Source organism: Oryzias latipes, chromosome 4 (genome assembly GCF_002234675.1).
Source record: "Oryzias latipes chromosome 4, ASM223467v1".
NCBI lineage: Eukaryota > Metazoa > Chordata > Actinopteri > Beloniformes > Adrianichthyidae > Oryzias > Oryzias latipes.
Genome location: NC_019862.2, coordinates 4860209 through 4882392, shown reverse-complemented (window position 1 = coordinate 4882392; position 22184 = coordinate 4860209). Strand labels below are relative to the sequence as shown.

The 22184-nt window shown below is 40.8% G+C and overlaps 1 protein-coding gene across 2 annotated transcripts; it reads right to left on the bottom strand.

Moving 5' to 3' along the window:
* Positions 1-11591: 11591 nt before the first annotated feature.
* Positions 11592-21337, bottom strand: LOC101174174 (volume-regulated anion channel subunit LRRC8D). Of its 2 annotated transcripts, none has more exons than XM_004067788.4 (2): positions 19869-21337; positions 11592-17986 (listed from the first exon to the last, which is right to left on the bottom strand). In XM_004067788.4, exon 2 carries the CDS (start codon positions 17982-17984, stop codon positions 15441-15443), a length of 2544 nt encoding a protein of 847 aa, XP_004067836.1. In that variant the 5' UTR covers positions 17985-17986; positions 19869-21337; the 3' UTR covers positions 11592-15440. The 2 variants fall into 2 exon arrangements, with proteins under 2 accessions (XP_004067836.1, XP_020557606.1); XM_020701947.1 differs by lacking the exon at positions 19869-21337 and adding an exon at positions 19497-19859.
* Between the last annotated feature and the right edge of the window lie 847 nt (positions 21338-22184).

Genomic DNA, 22184 nt, shown 5'->3' with positions numbered 1-22184 from the left:
TTCCATGGGTAGGTAAGATCTGACAAAAGAGAGCTGTACAGCAAAAAAATCCTCCACTCTGCTTGAGCATGGGAAATTAAGCCCAGATAAAGATTCTCTCTTAAACACAGTCTCTTCTCATCCCTCCTCACCCTCCCTCTACAGTGGCAAGAGAAATTATCCGCCGTACCATCAGATAAACCCAAACAGCCCTCCTCTGGAAGACCTCCGGTTCCTTGTGCAGTCCTTGCTCGGCGTCCCTCGGGTGTTTGTTCAAAAGGAAAACTGCGCGGTGCCTCGGGGGGATGTTTAACTCATTGCAATGGCAAGTATTTAGAGAAAACTCCTCAAGTTTGAGGCTGTCAAAGCCGGAATCCGACTGTCAGGCAGAATTATGTCTGGGAGGTGTCTGATCTGAGGTAATGACCAGTTCCATCATTTTGACAAATACACCATCAATGAGAACTGGGGCAGATTGCCTTTGCACAAGTGTTTCATTTGAATTTGAAACTGTGCTGCTAAGTGCATTAAATGATGCTGATTAACTAAGATTATGGCTGCAGCACGGATGTGATTTCTGTTTTGATACGGAGCATAAATTGAGGCAGAGCAAACAGTTTTTTGAGTGGCTGATGAATAATTGAGTGTCAGCAGAGGGTACATCAATAAAGTGGTAATGAGGCATATTTGTGTAAAATTTTTCTTTTTCAGCCTCTAACTCCAGAAGCAAATGGCATCCATTATTGCTGCTTCTATTGACGTCACAAACAAGCTTATTGTCATTTATTTTTGTCTAGTTTTTTTCTTTTAAATGTATTTTTTCTTTACTACGGTAAAACAGCATTGATTAAATCCCCATTAGTTTAACAAATTTATCATCACAGAATGTTTATGACTAAATTCTAAAACATTCATTTCACTTCAGTGTAGAAATGGAGAGCCTGTTCCCCGCTAAGGTCATCTAAGGTCACTAAAAGTTCTCTCAAACACTAGCAGTTTTCATACTCAACTTAAGGTCATTTTAATTTTTTCAGCCTTCAATGAGTGCATGTCAAAGTGAAAAACAGAGCTTTGCATAAAAAAAGGAGATTTTTTAGAGACAGGTACATTGTGTAGTCTTATGTAGAAGCAGAAAAAATGCACATTCTTCTATTAGAATAGATGAATTAAAAAAAGTCTGTCATTTGCTTTATAAAGAGCCCGCAGTGTAATAATATTCATTTATTTACCAGAAATAAAAATATACTATTGTCTTTAAAAAGAATCTTGCTTACACTTCATTCAAATACGAGTTGTTGTTTTTTTGTGTGCATTTCTTCTAGATTTTTTTTCTAGAATTTGAATGTTATGTTTTCTTTTATCTCATATGGAAATTGAGAAAATGAAATAAAAAATTCTATTGTACAATATTACCTAAAGCAAAGTTTGCAATTACAAAATCATGTTATTTAACTTTTCGTTTTGGAACAGATTAAAACTTAAATAAAAACTAATAATTCATAAAATAGATTATTATTAGGGCATATTGTCTAATCATATCAGTTTTTTAGCTGGTGGACTTAAAACATATTTTTTCTTCCCACTAAAGTCATTAGTGAGTCATTTTTATTGAAACCCAATAAAATAAAAAATGAATTGATGTTCAGATCATCCGCTTGGCTGAATCAGCTGCTCAAAACTGAGCCTTTGGCCCCCTCTGTTGGCCAGTCATGGTACTGAAATGATCCCAAATATTCATAACAACCTATTGCAGTCTCTTAAACTTTAATGACTTCTTCCAATCATAAGCCCATGATGGACAGGAACCCAACAGAGATACCTTCTACTGATGTTGTCATGGCGATGCAGAAGGTGACATTGTAAAATTTGCTTTGAGAATCTAACAAAAGCCTCACTGGGCTTTGATTTTTTATTTACAACCGGGTCTGCAGGTCAGCATCTTTGGAATAAAACTGTTCCTTTGTTCTGCCTTTTCCTAACATGGTTGTGGCATGTTGTGTCCACCTGGAGTACCGTTGACCTTCTGCGAGGCAGCCAGCTAGTTAAAGAAGTCCATTTTCAAGGCTGCTCCTGCTTATATCGAAACTCCATTATAGATTTTACCTCCAGGGGAACCAGGGGCTCACAAGGTCCTTGGCAATTTTACCTGAGGAAGAAGCTAAAAGGATTTGAATCTCCCAGGATGGGTGAGGAAGGGGAGGGTGTGAGGACGAGGAAGCGGGTGAGACGTGCACCCTATAAGACCCGCGCCCCCTAATCTTTGTCTGTGCCGAGCAGGGAGCAAAGCAGAGCAAAAATGGAGATTTGGAGATGGTTCAGTGGCAGTGAACCCTGAACATCAGGGCCTGCAGAAAGGGTGGAGGAGGCAGGGAAGCCTTGAAAACAACAAGAAAGGAGTCGGTTGCCAGGGGAGCTCTCTCCAGCTTCCACAAACACAGCTTCCAACACATTTAACATATATGAAAGAAGAACGGCTCTCTCCTCACACCATCCCTAACTATGTGTACTAACAAGACAGATGGAGGCCAAAGATGCAGACAGATCACATCAGGACATCTGTCACTTCGTGGCAACAGCCTCCTTAATAAGTGACAAGGCTTCCTCACCCTGTGGGCACAGAATGGGGGGAGGAGGAGGAGGTGGTGGGTTGCTGTGCAAAGCAGCCGTCACAGTCATCCAACTCCCCCCCGTATGTGTCCCAATTACAGCCAATCACAGGCGATCCGTGCCCTTGATTGTGATCCTGGGCGGCAAACATCAAAGCGGCCGGCTGACACGCGGCTGCGCAGTAATTAGTGGACTTCACTGCAGAGGGTCTCATCAGCAAATGTTTTCAAAATACCCGACGTCTTCATCTGCAAGGAAGAACACAGGACGGAGGGAGAAGAATGCCCCACAGAAATAATTAAAGCATAATTGCAGCTCATCAGCTGTGCAAGTGCTCACAAAGTGCTGCTGCTTTCCTGGGGTGTTGAGCAGAGAAGAAGGCCGCATGCGGATCAGCCGCGCGCGCCCTGAAACACTCGTCCTTTTAGGTGAACGGCATCAGGAAGCTGAAGCGGCCCAAACAAAGGGGACTCAGACGAGCAGTCAGATTGGGCTCCATAAACAAAAGAATTTCCTGAAAATGATATTTTCTGCCAGAAAGTAGTTCATGAGTATCAGGTTGTTGAAGCGATGATGCTCTCTTCAGCAAATGCTTGGAAGCTGCCCTTCACAGTGGGACACACAGATGGAGCAGCCGGTCCACCTTTCACGCTGACGTCTTGCAGCTCTGTCCTCAGGATACAGTCTGGTCTTGATGGCTGTCTTGATCCCTGATTTGCACTTCTTGCAGCAGAAGCCGGCAGTTGAGCCTCACAAGAGGACGCCGCAGCCTGAGTGTTTGTGACGAGCGATACAACCAAGAGAGTAATGAAAGCCGTCTGCAGGCCATGAGGTTCCTCCTTGGTAGCCCTCTAACAACCACCATGTCAGACTGGCTCAAAGTCACGCAGCCGTCTTCTGCAGCAACACGTTTAAATCAGAGCCGAGGAGCCACGAGGCACAAATCTGCAGTGACCGCGCTTCAAGTGTCTCTGTGTGGGCTTGGCTTTGGTACCTTGTTAAAACCATTTCTGACATTTTAACTGACCTTCATGGAAATCTGTTTGTCCAATTTAGCAGAATTCAAATTCTAGTATCCTGGATAAGTTTAGGTCTCAGATTAGGACATGGGTGAGTTTAGAGTTAGACAGCTTTTGGTTAAGGTCAGTTTAAGGGTCAATGTCAAGGTTAGGCCTTGCAAAATCAATAGAGGTCAACACAACATTTCAATGAGGGCAGCTGCACAAACGTGTGTTTATGTAACGGCAAAGCACGGATTGGCTCTATTTTCACATGAAAAGATCATAAAATGATTCTTTCAGAAAAAAAAAAACTTTGTTCAACTATGAATGCGATTATTTCCTAAAGTCTTAAAGTTACACTCTGATCATCTTTTGTAAAAAAACAACAACAACCCTGTGTTGTTTTCTAAGACATCATTTTTTGCAGAGCGGCAGGAGCTCACTGGAAATTCGCCTCCAAGTTACTCGAACTAATGAACTTTTTTGGTTACCAGCCGGTAACATTCAAAGACTACCACCCAAATTAGATTTCTACTAGCCAAATATTTCTCTGGAAAAGTAATGAAAGTTGTGTATTTGAAAGCAAAACAGTTATTTCCTTTATTTGTAAAGTCTCATAGGATGAATAATCTCTCAGTGAAATGTTTTATATCAGTACAGAAATGTAATGCTATTTTAACAAAAGACTCTTCTGATCTCTGAACCTTTTTACGAACACATCATTTTCTTTGAAGCATCGACTTTTCATCAAAGCCTTAATGTTTATTACTGGGGTGTGGAGACGAATAGATTCTCAACACCCGTGATATTTCTTTTGCCGATACTTGTATCAATTCAAAATGCTGTCCAGACGATATTTATTTATTCAATCATTTATGGGCGTCTGACTCTTGTTTTCCAATTTAACCCCCGACGGCTAGTCTCAGCTGATCTTGTTGTTTTGGTTCAGTGTAGAGCTGCTCAAAATCTGTTTGTGTTGAATGCTAAATGTTCAGCCAGCCTCGAAGTTTTTGATGGGATCGGTACTGAACCGAAACGTTGCTGCCAGTACATGAAAACACTGATTGTGGTGCTTTTTAGTGAACTCCAGATGAGAAGAAGTGAAGCTGACACTTGAGATATATCATGAAACCACATGTATCGTATCACCATACACACCCTTATTTATTTTGTAGTCATGGTATTTATTCATAACTGGAACTTTTTTTAAGAAATTAACTTTGTTCAAATCACAAATGTTATTTTTAATGTACAACTATAGAGACAATAAAATTATTATTTTAAAGTTGCTTTTTTTAATGTCATGCATGGAAAATGGTGGCTGGGTAGCTCAGTTGGAGAAAAACATGCATATACTGAAATATGCGCAACGTTTTGCATTATTGTGTGTGTGTTCTTATAGATCAGTGTGTTGTAGTTGTGAGTCTTAGTCCCTTCAAATACTTAGAATAACATGGAGCAACAACTAAGTGTGTGTTTGTGTTGGCTGAGGTCAGTGTGAGCAAATGAAAGATATTACCAGCGGACCTGAATGCAGCAATAGTGAGCTTTAATATTGGAAACAGAAGTGCGGAAATTCCATGCAGCTCCTGAATGCACCTCCTGCTGTTGTGTATGTGATTATTAAATCTGCTTAATAAAGTCAGATCTCTACGTTTGAACCAACTCTGGGCTAGACGCTTGAAGGACCTGGTTGGTTGTTTGAGCCCTCTGTCAGTTATCATGGATTGCTTTTTAAATATTCAATATCACTTGTGAGTGAGGAGGCGTGACATGACAGGTGAGGTTCATTAGGTTCACAGATGAAAACGGTGGAAACCACTGCTCTAGCTTCCAGCTCCAGTAACTGAACAACAAATTACACTAATGTGTGCGTTAATGTGTGTTGTTGAGTGACCATCAGCCACGTGGATGAGCTCAAGGTGTTTGGTGACTCTTAAGTGACTGGAAACAAAGACAAGGGGAAAGATTGGAGAACTAAGGGTATGACACACAGCATATTAACATGTTCAAATGTAAATGTTCCACCAGGAAACCATGCAAGACAGCAGCCACTAGTTCAGGTACAGGTTGTAAGTAATTGACCTAATTTTGAAAAATCTAAATCCAGGCAATTAATAGTTACATTTGGCCAGAGATCAGATAGAGCAGGGGTCGGCAACCTGTACCACTCAAGGAGCCATTTGGATCATTTGCCCACAGAAATGAGAACACAGGGAGCCGCAACAGCCTTTGGAAAAGCCCTTGTTTCCAAATGATGCCGGTGTGAACGGCATCATTTCACTCGTTGTTAAAGTTCCTGAAGAGATGTTCATTTTTTTGGATCCTTTGTCATTTCATGGTTTCCGATGAGAACTATTGGCCTCAAAGAGAGACCTCAAAACTAGCAAATATGTCGTAATTAACTAGCAATTCATCCGCTTCTCCAATTACGACGGAGTATTAGGGCCACCAAAAAAAAAATTAGAGCCACCAAAAAAAAAAAAAAAAGTAAAATTACGAGATTTTATCTCGTAAATTTAGGAGATAAAAACTCGTAAATTTACGACTTTTTATCTCATAAATTTACAACTTAAAATCTCATAAATTTACGAGAAAAAAGTCGTAGATTAAGGAAAAAACACTGAAGTTGTCCGTTTATCGGAACCTAGCTTGAAGATGAAGTATGTGGAGCCTTTTGTGAAGCTTCATTTCCGGATTATTATAGGTTTAAAACAAAGAGATTCTGAACCTTTTGGCGACTCAAAATCAGATTAGTTTCCGTGTAGCAGTCTTTCCAGGGTTCAGTGTCAGTAAAGCGGAGTTTAATATGTAAAATAAGGAGCTCAGAGACACGTTTGGGTGTAGACAATCGCTGCAGCCTTTATTCTCCTTTTCATTCACATTTTCTGAAGTTCATTTGTCTCATTACGTCATGAACCTGTCATCCCAACACCAATGCGGAAGTAAACAGTGTTACAAACGCCCCCTCCTGCAGATGAAATGTCCCGTTTCAGCATAAAACAATAAAGAGGAATGAAAATAGTGTTTTATATTAGCTTTGGAACGTTGAAAATGCCAAAAAAGTGCTCCTCCTTTTGTGTGACGGAAGCGTCACACAGACGTAGAGTCTTGTCTTTGGTGGAGAAAGAAAGGATTCAAGCGAACAGCTGCAGGGACACCGACGACGGCTTCATCGGGCTGCAGTGATCCTGCAAACCAACCATCAATAAATAAAACTTTAATGAATCGTAAATCAAACAAATGACCTTCCAGACATTTGGAACGTTATCAATAAACATTCAGCTCACCTGTTCAACAAAGTTTAGTCGGTCTTCTCTGCGGCTGCACGGCGTTCACCTGCTGCTCTGCATGCTAACTTCCACTGTAATATCCTAAAATTACGAGTTTTTATCTCCTAAATTTACGAGTTTTTATCTCCTAAATTTACGAGATAAAATCTCGTAATTTTTTTTTTGGTGGCCCTAATACTCCGTCGTATCCAATAGATGTTTGTCAACAAACAACTTTTTTTCTCATCTGGATCAGGATGTTTATGGGGAAAACCTGCGTGTCGATTCTGGGATGTTTACATTTGAATCATAGCTGTAAAGTCGTTGAAAGCAAACAAATCTGTCCAGGCGCCTTTAAAACTACTGTTTTCTTCAGGAACTTCAAGTTTTTCAAAATTCTCCATCGTTGTCCTACCTGGGTCAGAACCTTTTTGGGATTGCATGCCGGCGGGAGTCGTGGCGGTGACGCAGGTCCAGTGCCGGCCCTGGTCTTCCGGGGGCCCTAAGCGAGATTTAATTTGTGGGCCCTCTAACTGATCAGCAGCACCAACAAAACAAAACGCAACTGTTGTTGTAATATAAATGAGATATATCTAGTGCAGAATGTTGGAAAGAAGTGCCTTCACTGTTGTGCGTGTGTGCACAAATGTATGACTGTCCTTTTAAGTAATAATGAAACAATAAGTTTGATTTGGGTTCCATATTGGGTTAATTTGAACTTACCAGCAGCAGCATCAACATTTTCCCTTTCAACAGAAGATGTGGTGACAGGAGTTTCCTCTGCAGCTAAAAAACAAGAATTATTATACAATAATTATTGATGAAGATAATAAAATAACTATAGCAGAATACTACTAATAGTTTAGTGGTTCAGTTAAAATCTGTGTGCAGGTTTTTCACAATGTCATGATCTTTTTATATATTTATGAGAAATAGATTGTTTGATTATATATTTGCACAAGATCATATTTATTTATTTATTTATTAAGAACAGTTTGGGGCTCCATACTCTTCAGCCGCTGTTTATGGAAAAAAGGGGTTATGCAGACACTGTTTTTTAAATTACTTTACATGCCACATGAAGGGATGTGGATGCTGCACCTCCTCCAATACTTTTTGATACTTTTTGAGAGCAGAAGAAAATGTTGGCTGACACGGAACTGTGCAGAACATCGTCATTATGTACAACCAAAACTGCAAAATACAAATGAGAAAGAAATGTACCTATTTATAAATAATAAATGTGAATAATAATTTGAGTATGAATGGAAATATAAGCATTTATACACTTCTTATTCTATTATTTTGTATGTTCATAATTTTAAAATGAGTACATTTATTTTATTTTTCATTAATAAATTAGAACCTTTATTTCCTATGTATTTGGCAGTTTTGATTCTCCATATTTCATGCCAATGCAAGATTTTAAGACACTTTGTTGAAAAAGTCAGACTACCTGACTGTCTATAACAGATAAACAGGAGTTTCTATACTGACATAAACCGGAAAATGCAGAACGCACTAAATATGTGTTAGCAAAATAATGAAACAATACGATAACGTGAGTTAAACATTTATCAGCCATCACCGTTGTCGTTATTTAATCTTCTCTTCGCCGTTTTGGAAGGTCCTGTCTGACCTCATCCAGGAAACTTGGGTATCAGAATTATTTTAGAGTTTTCCATTGGAAATTACGAAACGGGGTCGTTTATGAGCAAACTTCACCTGTCTTTCTAACTTTACCGAACTTCGGATCAATTAGTATTTTAAATCGCGAATGCACAGAAATACTGGATAATGTAAAAAATAAAGCCCCATCATCCTCCAAACTTACCTTGTGACTGATGCTGAAGTTGTTCATCTTTTTTCAGCTCCTGATGGTTAAAGTCTATGTGGCATGAAGTGCTCTTGTTGTCGCTTTGATCAGTGTGACAAAATGCACTCGTTTTTTTTCTTTTCTCAACTTTATTGAAACAAAATGCGCCCGTAAATGCAAACGGTGCCAGGCTTAGATGCAGTGATGTTGGCCAATCGTTGCTGAGAGTGGCGTAACGTCATTATTTGGGTTGCCAGATTGGTTCAGGTGTGTTGACAAGGGGGATCATTAAAGTGCAGGCAACATTCTTTTGCACAACATTCACAGCTATGAAATAGGTTGCCAGATTTGGGTCTTTTTTTTATTTTATTTTTTCGCCACTTCGGGGCCCTGGTGGTGACGGGGGCCCTACGCGGCTGCGTAATTCGCGTATAGGGAGGGCCGGCCATGCGCAGGTCGATGGTCACATTGAAGAAAAACTCTTTTTTTAAAGACCTAATACTCAGCTGGTTAGTTTTTTGTTTTGTTTCAATTATTTGTATGGACCTTTCCTGTTTACTGCTTGCCAACCGTAGTCATCAGCACAGGAGAGCCGCTCCAGGGACGAGCAGCTGGCCTGGTTCCGACCTGCTCACAAAAATATACAACAGCTGGTCGACAGACGACCCGGAGAGGTTCTCCCTGATGAGGCTTCTATACACTGCTCATCCAACTTGTTCTGTCTTTTTAGAAGAACTTTCCATCCCATAACAGACTCTGGTCCGCGTTCAGAGCCGCAGACACGCCCCCCTCCGCATGCTCACGCTCCTCTCTCACACATCCCGACGGTGTTGAGGCACCACGACAATCTTAGAACGTGGGAGTTATTTTACAAAGCCACCGAGAGCAGCAGCACAAGGATGAAAGAGCATAGACCTGCCAAAACAAAAGACTGAAGCCCCTTGCATCAGGACCAGTAAGCTCCTTCTGTTCCAAGGCTGGCTCCATTCCAACCTCAGGACCATGAGGCAGAACATTAGGCAAAAGGAAGGAGGCAGAAGACTGAGCATGCTAGAGGATGAAACAACATAAAGCCATCCAAACATCAAGTAGATCACTGAGTGTTTAAAACCATAGCTGGACCATTGGACAGACAGCACCGAGACTGGAATCTGCACCACAGGATGTGCAAAGATATCCCTGATAGTATAAAGCACATGACATCAGAGGTCCAACATGCCAGCAGCTTGGACACAAGTGACCAAGTGTCTGGCTTAGCTGATCCAGTCTACAGGAACATGTGATGCAGCAGCCTTGATGGTAGAAACATCATGGAGAAGGGTTTCGAGTAGCTTGAGAATGATCAAGGGGCTAATAGAAGAGCTGCATAATCTGTGGAGGGTGATGCCAAAAGTGGTTTCCGTGGCTACTGGACCACTTGGTGATGTCAATCTCAAACTGGAGGAGCGGCTCCACAGGGTCGAACAGCATCTGTGATCTCTGTCCAGAAGAGTGCACAACCATATGAGAAACTGAAGGACCCTCAAGCTCCAGAGTGTGGAGCTAAAGAGGCAACTCTCCTAAAAATAGGATGAATATTTCAGACTTTTTACAGGAATCTGATGACATAAAGATCTTTAGTACAACCACAAATACTTTAAAAAGTACCTAAGAACAGAACTGAGTTAGATTTATTTAGGACTTAACAGAGGTGTGTATCTTACACCCCACTTTCCTTTGGTTGGACATATTTACTTAGTTCAGGGGTCTGCAGCCTATGGCTCCGGAGCTACATGTGGATCTTTTACAAATACAAAAAAATACAGAATGTCAGCATTTATAAATCTGCATACTTTGACAATACGTTTTGTTATTCATTTGTATGTTGTTTGGAAATGAAAATTACATGTATATATGTACATATACACTTGGGTAGGGCACTGGACTCTGATGGTGGGAAAGTAAGGGCTTAGGGTAAAGGGGGGTGAGAGTTTATAAGATTTTTCTTCTTCTCACTCCCTTTTGGACTGGTGTTTATATCATTTTGTTTTGTTTTGTATAATTTACTCGTCTTTTTCTTGTTTTTGTAAGTTTTGTCTCGTTCTTGTCTTATTCTGTTATTTTACATCTGTTTCACTAGTCCAAAATAAAAAAGACTACTACTACTACTACTACTACCCTTCCTCTGTGGCTCTCTGAATAAAAAGAAATAATGCTCCAAAAATCCATCTGGGGGTTCAGCTCTGTAGTTTAGTAAAAGTCATACTAAACCATTTTGACAGATTTTAGAGTGCAATCTACCGAAGAAAATCAATTGGAGGACAGTAAGCACAACCAGAATCTGTACTTTATACAGAATCTATTTGATTTTTGAACAAATTCAATGATTTTAAGTGGACCTTGTGGATCAAAACAAACAGCAAGGGGTCAATGAATTAGTTCTGATTTGAATTGAATTTAGATTTAAACATTTCTGACTGACTGGTACTACAGATGGTAAAATTATATGTGTTTTGTTTTGTAGTCACTACTGACATTACACTTCCTACTACTACATGGAGATGATCCAATGTGACACAGAGGGTCTTTTCTTTTGAAAGAAAGTCTTGCGAACGTCTGTCAAAAGTTATACACTTTTTTATATTTATACTTCATCCTGTTTGTTTTATTCATGCAAGCATGTTAATTTATCTCTTGTGCTATCCTATAGGCACTTTAACATTGGGAGTTGGGTCATCTAGACCCACTAGACAGTGCGCAGAACCTTTTTTCTTCAGTGATTTGTGATCTTCACTGGTGTCCATGGATTACATGAAATCTTTCCACCTTTATCCACCTTTGTTGTGGTAGGGAGAACACGTCAATGTAAGGGTGGGGTCATCTGGACCCCATAGGATAGCACAAGGGTTACATAGATCAAATAAAACCGGTGTTTTGTTTTTTTTCTAAAGGATAAAGTAAGAGCTTGTGGCAGTGAGAAAGCGACCCGTTGGCTCTTTAAGGGTCAAAGGTCGCAGACCCCTGACTTAGCTTAACCACTTCTTCTTTGCCTTTTTTGGCTGCTCTCTCATCAGTTCTTCTTCCACCTGCATCTAATCCTCTCCTCTGCATCCTTCTCTACACCCGTGAATCTCCTCTTTGGTCCTTCCTGGCAGCTCCAGCCTCAGCATCCTTTAACCAGCATCACCACTGTTCCTCATAACATTTAGCTTAAGAAAACCACTGATGTTTAGATTTAGTTTCTCTGTGTTGAAGTCAGTTCATTTTATCATGGAAATAGTTTTGTCATTAGAGCGTTTTTTTATTTTTTTATTTTACAAATATTTACATATTTCTTTGCATTTCCGTAACAATTGCAAACCAATGAAGGCATTTACAACATTTTATTACACATTTATTTTTAAAAATGGGAATCAGAGCCTACGTTTTTGTCATTAGTGAAGTGCTATTGTGCAGCAGTGCAAAGAGCAAAAACATACCCGTACATAACCAATATGAGGACTTAAACACAGCAGCAAAAACAGAGCAGCTTTCTCTAAAAAGCTTTCTTTAGGTTTGACTGTGTTCCTGACACTTTGCCTCAGTGAAGCTGCTGTCTGAGCTTCAGTCCATGTCCGTATTTTCAGTTCCTTTAAGTTCTTTATTTGAATATTGTTTTAGCTGTTTTCAACATTCCTTTGAGGAAACTACAAAAGCAACATTTTCACAGGTTGAATGATGAGCCTTTTTATTAAACATATGCTTTGATAACAACCAAAATAAATTTGCAAACATGTTTTGACTACTATTGCTAGATTGATTTCTTTGTAAAGAATTAAGTGATTTAAAGTGGACAATGACATTTTACTGTTTCTGAAAGAAAAATAGGAAGAGTGGGAGGAAATAAAGTGATGACGATAAACAGGATTTTGCAGGAAAAATTAAATTGTTGAAGCAGCTGGTATAAACTCAATTAATGTCTAAGAAACAGCCAAATTAATCTGAGTTTGTATTGGTGGTGGAGAAAGTTAAAATTGATTTTAATTTGACATTCGTTAAGGGAGTTTGTGTAATCCTACAACCACAATTATTGGGGGTAAAAAAAAAACACATTGCAAAAACAAGCATCGCCACTAGAGGGCGACAAAATTCAATAAATGGCTGTCATGTTGAGTCTCTGGTTTCTTCTCCAGCCATCGTTTCTATAAGAGCATGAATTAACCAATGTTTTCACAAAATGCTCCCCTTAAGATTCATTTTAAGTACAAAAACTTGTACCTAAGTACTATCTAAACGTAGTAGTAGATCATTACCAACTCAACATCACACATACCCTGTAAAGTGACGATATTATCCTATTATGTAAGTATTATGATTTTTGGACCATGTTATTTTCAATAAAATCTATAATATTGAATGAATGTGGAACTCACAGATGTATCAGGAACATTGCAAAGGCTGAGCACAAGTTTCTCCTTCATCTTCCCTGAACAAACAAATCAGTGAGAAGCCTTTACTCTGCTGGTTCCGGTGAAATTTGAGGATTTAATAAAAGACTGACAGTCAAAAGCAACAACATTTCCACACAAAAATGTCACAGGATAACTTGGATGTATTCATTTAGTTTAAAGTGCTTTATTATTATATTATTAAATAGAAATGACTAAAACAAGCAGAGTGTCAGGGTCTGGTGGTTCAGGGACAAACAAAATACAGGAATCCTGGAGGGAGGAAAGCAGAAATGTGACAGATTTGTCAGTAGAAGTGATAAACAAAAGAACTCGAAGGCAAACCTAAAATGTGACCACCAAGAGTCCCATTAACCCTTGTGCTTATCCTATGACCCCACCCTTACATTGACGTGTTCTCCCTACCATGACAAAGGTGGATAAAGGTGGAAAGATTTCATGTAATCCATGGACACCAGTGAAGATCACAAATCATTGAAGAAAAAAGGTTCAGCGCACTGTCTAGTGGGTCTAGATGACCCAACTCCCAATATTAAAGTGCCTAGGATAGCACAAGGGTTACACGGCGTGGGCTGAGGGTCATCAAGTAAACAAAGGAGGTGCACAACAACAAACATCCTGAACTGAAGAAAAGCAGCTTAAACATAAACCCAATTAAACATAAACATTGAAACCAATATTTCATCTGATCAGTTTTTCCAAATTTCAAGTAAAATAAATAATGTGTCAATAAATTTGAAGCTACCATCAGCTAATGTAAAATCTAATAGTTTAGCAAAAATAATATATTTCAAACAGGCTCTTAAGCACTGACAACAATTAAAAGCTTCTGTAAAACTTTAACTAGGATTTTTTGAATTACCAAACTGTGTGTCTGACGGGAAAAAAGGACATTGTGTTAAAAAAAAAAACAAGTCGTTCATAAATGAATGTACGTCAAAGACTATCATCTTTAACTTGATCTCTGAAGAAAGAGGAAAATGTGTTTGATGCACTAATAAAAGTGAGACGTTTATGATTTAAGGTCCGTTTGAGCATCTCAGTCCCATAACAGGGTTAAAGAATTGAGAAAATATTCATGAAAAAACAATACTTGGAAAGTTTGGAAAATTATTTTCTTTGTTTAACACATTATTATTGTTTATATTTTCTACATGTTTTTATTTTATTTTCATTAATATTGGCACTAAGTTGCTTTTCTTTAAGAAAGATGCTTTAGGCTAAAAAAAAAGATTTCCCATAAGACATCTTGGTTCAAAAGCACTGATCCAAACCCATGTCTGGGTTCATGAGATTATGAACCCAGACATGGAGACGTGATTACAGATGCTTTCTGAGAACTTTTTATAATAAATAAATCTGATGTCTAAATATCCTCAGTGTTTTCCGTGAATTGTAATGAGACACACACAGACAAAAATTAATGTATCTGCTGTAAATCATTGTTCACATCCGTGTTTTTGAGTGACTCATTATGTGAGTTGGTTTCTGTTTATTCCCATTTATGATTTAATGGAAACAGCTTTATTGCAAATTTTGCGTTTTTTCGACATTGAATGTTGATAATGTTTTTCTCATTTGTGTTATGGAAACATAAGTACAAGAACATGTTTTCTTCTGTTTCAGCTATGGGTCGTCCAAGAAAAGAAGTTTGATGGGAAGTAATGCAGTGGGGAAATATTTGGGTACTCAGAGGTCCCATTGAAAAAAGAAAAAAACGGAGCCAACCTAAATCACTGAGAATGAACTGTTACTCTGAGGGTAATTTCAGACACTTGTGAACACAAGTTATTTGTTAACTTCTATAGCTTCCTTTAAAACTAAAAGTACTGACTTGTGTGTGGTTCAATCCTGAAATCCTCAAGCTCAACATTTTATTATTTTCTCTTTTCATCAGTTATCTGATTAGAGGGGATTCTTCAAAATGAGCCCAAGCATACCTGTGATTGGCTGATTTTGTTACCCTTTGTCAAAGCTGCGCTGCTCCAACACATGAGCAGGAGCGAGCACAGAGGTAAATTCAACCCAATCCTCTCAAGGACAGCGGGATTCTGAATGTTCGTCAATAGCTGCATTTCCAACAAACACGTCTCTGAATACAGAATTAAATCAACAATTGCTCATTTCTTTTCTGCGAGAAATGTGTATGTCTGTGCAAAGAACGGGGCGGAAAAAAAGGTCCAAACATTTAACATAAGCCACAATATTTTCTGTTTAAGCAGAAAATCTTAAAAGTTTAGGTGTTAGAATAACTTGGTAGGCGTGTTCAGTACTAAACTACAGCTTGAACAACATCCTTCAGAAAGTGCTAAGAAGACATTGCTGCCCTATCTTGTTGCTACCGGCCCTCACTTTTGCTCCCATTTGAAACATTTGCTTCCTGATTCATGCCCTCTTTGACTTCAGTGGGAAGAGAGTCGAAGAGGTGGTCCTCCACCAGCAGGCAGGATCTGCGAAGGAGGCTGCACTGTCCCAGCTGAGCGGGTAGACGGTCCAGACAGTTTCCCTTCAGCTCCAGGTGCGACAGCTGCGAGAGGTGGCCCACTCTTTCGGGAACAGTGGAGATGCAGTTGTGGCCGAGGCATAACGTCCGCAGCTTGGCGCATTTGAAGAGCTGCTTGGGGACTACCTCCAGTTTGTTGCCTGTGATGGCGAAATGTTGGAGATTCTGCAGAAAACCCACCTCTGGCGGGATTACTGCGATGCAATTATGGCTAACGTCCAGGTACCTCAACTTGAGAAGGGTGAATAACGGTGAGGGAAGCGATTCCAGCTTGTTATGCGAGAGATATAGAGACTCCAGGTTTTTGACGTGGCTGATTGACAGTGGAATGGCAATGATTTTGTTGTACCAAAGCTTGAGGCAGGTGAGTCTTTTGAGGTGCTGAAAGCTGATGACCTCCTCGATGGTACGGATGTTATTGGACTTCAGGTCGAGCTCCTGGAGGTTGTTCAAGCTGAAGATAGCGTGTGGAATCCGCTCCAGCTCACAGTTATGAAGCTCCAGCTCTGCAAGGTTGGCCATTTTCTTCAGGCTGTTCAGCACTACAAGCTTTGTTCCATCGTTATGAATGACAAGCTTGATCAGATGTGGGGACAGATCTGTTATGTTTGTGGGGATCTTCGTAAGGTTGCTCTTGAGGTGCAGAATCTTAAGGTGCCTGAGGTCTCGCAGAGACTCCAGCCCAATGAGCTTATTGTTTTCAGAGTTCAGGTTACCAATCAAGTACATCTCTCGTAGGTTTTTCAGCAGGTATACCCAACTGGGAATCTCAGCAACATCTGTGAATTTGACATGAAGGCACTGAAGGTGATCACAGAGAAAAATAAAAGCATTCTGCTCCACTTTGGCTGGACAGTGGTACAAGTGCAACTCCTGGAGGTTGATCATCTGTGAGATTTTAGCAGTGATCCTGGCCTCTGGGATTAATTCTAATTTCAGGATTTCCAAGTCGGTGAGATCGAAGACGGCATCTGGTATCCCAGACAGCATGAACAGGTGAAGCTCCAACATCTCCTGAGGATTTTTTGTTACGTGCTGCCGCAACTTCTCAAATGTCCACTCGTGGTTTAGGCTGATCTCCCGAAGTTTGTTCTCGCTAACCTCGGAAAGGAAAACGCCAAAACGTTTGGAATAGAGCTGGTCGTACTGATCCACCATGTGGAGGAGGAACGCAAAGTCATTCTTCACGTCAGGAATGTCGCTGAAGCTGCTCTCCTCCCTCACCTTTTCAAAAGAGTATTCCTTGAGCGGCCGCCGGAAAAGCCAGAAGAGTGTGTAGATGCAGATGATCCCATAAGCACAAATGAGAGCAATGTAACTCACCAGTAGCTTCTTTAGCATAAACGCCATGTTATGTGTGCACTGGAACTTAGCATATCCTGTTAAATGCTTTATTTCAGGTTCACACACATGGTCAAAGTCAATAGATGCTACAAAGGTCATTGTGTAGCAGAGGATCAAAATGAACTTTACTGTTTTGATGACGGTTTGAATGGCATAGAGTCTGTAAATCAGGTCGCTGTCTTCCACGTGTGCGCGGAACTTCCGCACCTTCTCAAAGAGCGCCTTGGCCTGCTCTCCATCTTTCTTGTCTAGTATGGTCATAGAGGGAACTTCACTCACAAGCTTCTCTGCTGAAAAGGCAGGTCCTGATTTATTCACCACGGAGGCGGCCTGATGGGGGCTGCCTTCCTCGCTGCTGGTGGACAGATGTTTCAGGAGGGAGGAGGCGCACGCCAGCCTCTGCTTGTTTTCCTCTGAGTCCTCACAAGCGGTCTCAGACAACGCCTTGGTAGTCCAAGGGGATTCAAAGCATTTTCCCAGAATGGAAACAAAATGTTCTACTTTGGAACTTGTCTTCGGGTACTTGAACCAGAAGTTACTACTGACCATCAAAACAATGGTGTGGATTAGAGCGAGGTACGGAAAGTACTTGGAATACCAAGGAAGAGCCACATGGTAACACATCTGGTTGACAAAGACATACTGCTGAAAGTCCAGCTTTGTCCTGACCCCTGAGAGCTGCGACTGCCCAAAAGCAGTCGTTTGTGCCATGTGAATCATTGGGGCCGTGCTCTCAGGGGGCCTCTTTGCCATCAGAGGAGCTGCTCGCTCTCCTATTGCACTCTCTCTGTTCCACAGTCCATCAGCTGGCTCTGGTGGTTCTGGCTCCAGGAAGCCTCCGGACCCCTCTTCAGATTGTTCCAAGATGGGAAGACAAACCACTTGGTCCTTTGTAAACTGCATGGTTCCAGAAAAGATGGCTAACATCAGCATGACAATACCAAGATAGTCCATGAAGACGTCCCACCATGGCTTCAGAATTCTGTAAGTTGGCTGTACTTCGTTCAGAGAGGCGACCTCCGTGAGGGTAAACATCCCTGGAACAACAGTAAAAATGGGATTAAATGAACACAAATCTTTTAGGTCTTTTTTGTCAATCACATTTAATTAATTGATTGAGTAATAGTTGTTTATGTAAGTCTATGGGATTTTGGCCTTTTGGAACCTGCGGGTACTTCCTGCTGGTGGGGTGTCACATAGTCCAGTTCCCTTAAAGGCAGAATCCAAGTTTTTTCCCTACAGCTTCTTCCTACCCCTACATCTAGGCCCCAAAATGGAGAGTTATAAAAAAATAGTGTCTTCTAATTCAAACATCACTCCCAGTCGATGACGCCATCAATAGTCGCCGGTGATCCACGTTAGCGCGTAGCCACCAGTGCTCGGAAAAATGTATCACAACATCAGTTTTTTAACTTTACATGTAAACTTCTGTGCTTCACAGCACACCCACATGAAGTAACACGTTTCTCTTCTGCAACACAGTGCAAGGGTTTTCCTTTCAAAAAACTATTTCGGACACCCCATCCCTCCAAATGCCCCTACAATTGGAGGGATAGGGAGAAGCCGGAGGGGTAGAGAAAGAATACGTATTTGGCCTAACTCTCAACGGTTAACACTCCCTTCAACTAGCTCACAGCCCCTCACATCTCCATCCTAGCATAGCAGAACTACCCAGCTGTACAGTTTTGACCCAGATTCCAGCTCAAACGAGGAAAACAAAGACAGTCATGGATTTGTCTTCAAATTGATGCATCGGAATGGAGCGTGGGCTGCAGATTGTATCTTTTTACGTAACAAATACGAACATTTTCAGATTCTTTCTCCTGATTCAAAATGATTTAAATAAAGAAATACTCTGAAATGCAATTTTAAGATTAATTTTCTTCCTCCATCATCGGAAAAATGCCTCAAGAACATGTGTAAAACGCTAAAACACAATTTCATTGGAGCGGGTCTTTAAAATAATACAAAAAACATATTAGCCCCTTTCTTTTGAATGTCACAGGAGGATCAAATCCAATGGAAGTGATGGGATTCTTGGATGGCACAGCCATAGATCGAGTTGTTGTTGGCTATAATAAGGGCTCATTACATCTTCATGGGGGTGTGCTATTGCAAGATGATCCTTTTTTGGTGCCTATTGTTAAAAACTTACAAATACAGACTGTTTTAACTAAAATCATACTGAACCAGCACTGTACATCACCTTTTATAGCTTTTAACGTGTCCTATATGCTTATAATTTGAAAACTATAAACTCATTTGGCATTAAGCTATCAGCATAAATGTGGAAAAACATTAAAAACCTCACTGGGCAGTGTGTTCTATGAAAAACACTGTGACTATTGGTTTCATGGTTCTGTGATGTTTTGCGCATTGTTTTTCTTAAGTGACTGTAGATGAACTGATTTGAGAAATAATCGGATTTTTAGTCCCCACGTTTCCACGCTCAAACCGGGAAATCACCGGATCCGTGTCTGTGTCTTTGGTCATGCAGGACATACACATTGGCCCCCTTCCCTTTCACCTCCCCAGGCCGGTCCAAACCTCCGTGTGAAGCTCGCAGCTCGTCAATGCCGCGTCATCATGCGGCGATGATGGCGGCATCAAACGGCGCTTGCGCATTCTGTTCCAGCGTGGTTATGATGGGAAACATAAACATAACCATAGAGGCGTGTTTACGGTGCGCGTCCTGAAGGTGACCCGAGCGCGGCCGCAGCAGGCTGAGCGGCTCCATGACGCGTCCGTGCGCGCAGGAGAGGCGGGGATTCTGTTTGCGCAGCCCTGAACTGAAACCAAGAATAACCGGTTCACACGAAGAAGCCCGAATATATCTGACGCGGCTAAATTAGACACGCTCCACTGACGGCCAACAGAACTGCGCGCGCCCACAGGAAACAAACGCACTAAAATACACACCTTCGGGGAGTCCGACGCCGTTCTGCCGGTGCCGCTGGAGCCAAAGAGCGCCTCCGCTTCACGCCATGATGCTCCGCTGACATGAGGCTCGTCCGGCGGCAGGCCTGCGTCTGCACGCACGGCTCGAGTCAGAGCGGCTTAGCAGAACCCCCCTCTGCGTCAGATGGTCGGCTCCTCTGCCGGCTGCAGAGCAGGACGTGGATCCGGCGGCACGCACGGCGTCATCAGCTGACAACAGAATATTCTGGGATGTCTCGATAAAAATCATTTTCTATCGGCAAACAGTATGAATGAAACCAGCCTCTGAAGTTAGGGAGCGTGGGTAAAGCGCGCAAACGTCAGGGAATGTTTACATTTTACTTCTTTCTATTTCTACAAACATTTTTTTTGGATCATCAAACGTGTTTATTTCCAGTTGATTTCTCCCCAATTAATTTGGTAAAAGACAAATGTAATGATTAATCTGATTTTTATTAGATTAAGTTTCCCATTATTCTGCTGTTTAGATGTTTCGTTTTTTTTAATTTATTTTGAATTGTGAATGAGCTGAAAATGTACATGCTTTTGTGACAATAACACAATAATAATACATATTAAAAAGAGTTTTATATGACTTAAAGTTCATCTACATTGGTCATCAGAGAACTTTGGGGTTCTTCTGATGTTCCACTGAAAAACAGCTGAAATGCTAGTTTCTCAGCCTCCCATGATACATTTCACACACTAACAGAAACAGATGCTGTGCAGCTGTGAAATTCCCTGATCCACAGACAAAACCTAAGGAAGTTGAAACATGTGGCATTTTTCTGATGATGGAGGACATACAGTAAGATGCTAACAATGTTAAAAGGTTCTGCCTTCTTGAACTTGACAAAACATTTCATTCAGTGAGTCATCTGATCTTTATAGATGAACATCAGTACCATCATCTTCATCCGCACTGCAATCATTTTCAATAAATTGTTTATATGCCCAACAATCGGATCAACAATCGGCATAACCCACCCATTTGGATCTGAAATGATTCTGATTGGGTCAGAGTATTGGGTCACTATGCCTTTTTATTCTGATCAGACGTTTATTAAGATTACACTTGTCCATGTAACTGCAGCTATTGAGTGTTTCCAGGTGTAAATGGACTTGATGAAGTCAGTTTACTGTTGCATCTTCTACACTTTTAAGCAAATGTAAGGCGTCAAACATTCCTTGTGAGACAACATTGCATTTTTGAACCATCCCATAATCACTGCAGTCAGGGCCACAGATCCAAATTACAATGGCAAAGGGGGTTTTGGTACTAAAACAGATCTGAAGGTTGTTCATCACTGAGATATTGATGAGGTAAAAGTTGAGAATGTGGTAAACGGTATCTGCTCACAAAAAAATAACATCCACTCATTTTGGGTTGATTTTAGACATTCTGAGCAGTTTTTGAGTAGTCATGTAATCAGCTCTATTTCCATCCATCCATCCATCCATCCATCCATCCATCCATCCATCCATGCATCCATCCATCCATGCATCCATCCATCCATGCATCCATCCATCCATCCATCCATCCATCCATCCATCCATCCATCCATCCATCCATCAAAAAATCCTTAAAAAATGGTTTGCTTTTAAACTAAAATGTTCTTTAGAAAAAAAAAAACTGGAGTAATTAGTGAAAAACCATTTGGATTCAGGTCACAAAGATTCAAACTGCTGGTTCTAATTGAGTTAACTGAAAAGATTCCTGCAGCAAAAAGATAATAAAAAATATACAGTTGGAGTGTTCATAGATTTTAAAAAGCATTTGATACAATTAATCATGATCTGCTGTTATCTAAATTGTCTACTTAAAGGATTAGAGGCATGTCACTCCAGCGGGAGTTTTACTGGATGCAGGGAGGGTGAAGTGTCTTGCCAAATGACACAACGACGGTTGGCTGGGGGGAGCAGGGGTCGTGCCGCTGAGCCACTGCCATCCATTTAGAGGGCCTTTATTATGCTAAACCAATTTTTTGAGTTTTGAACTGTATTATATTGTTCGTTTCTCACTAAAAGAAACTCCAAGGCGGTATTTTGATCCGCATTTCTGAGTATTCCCCTTAAAAACCTGCTCTCTGAGCTCCAGCCCCTTCCCTTTTCACGAAAATCAGCGGGTCCTCACATTGTGATGTAGACCAGTGAGAACAGCCCCCTCCAGGAAGAGTCTGAGCTTTCAGCCCCGACTCCCGGCAAACACACACGCACTTTTTGCACAATATGCACATCTCGTATCTTTACACTGGCTGTAGGAAGACGTCATGAAAAGGGCGGCACCCACAAGGATCG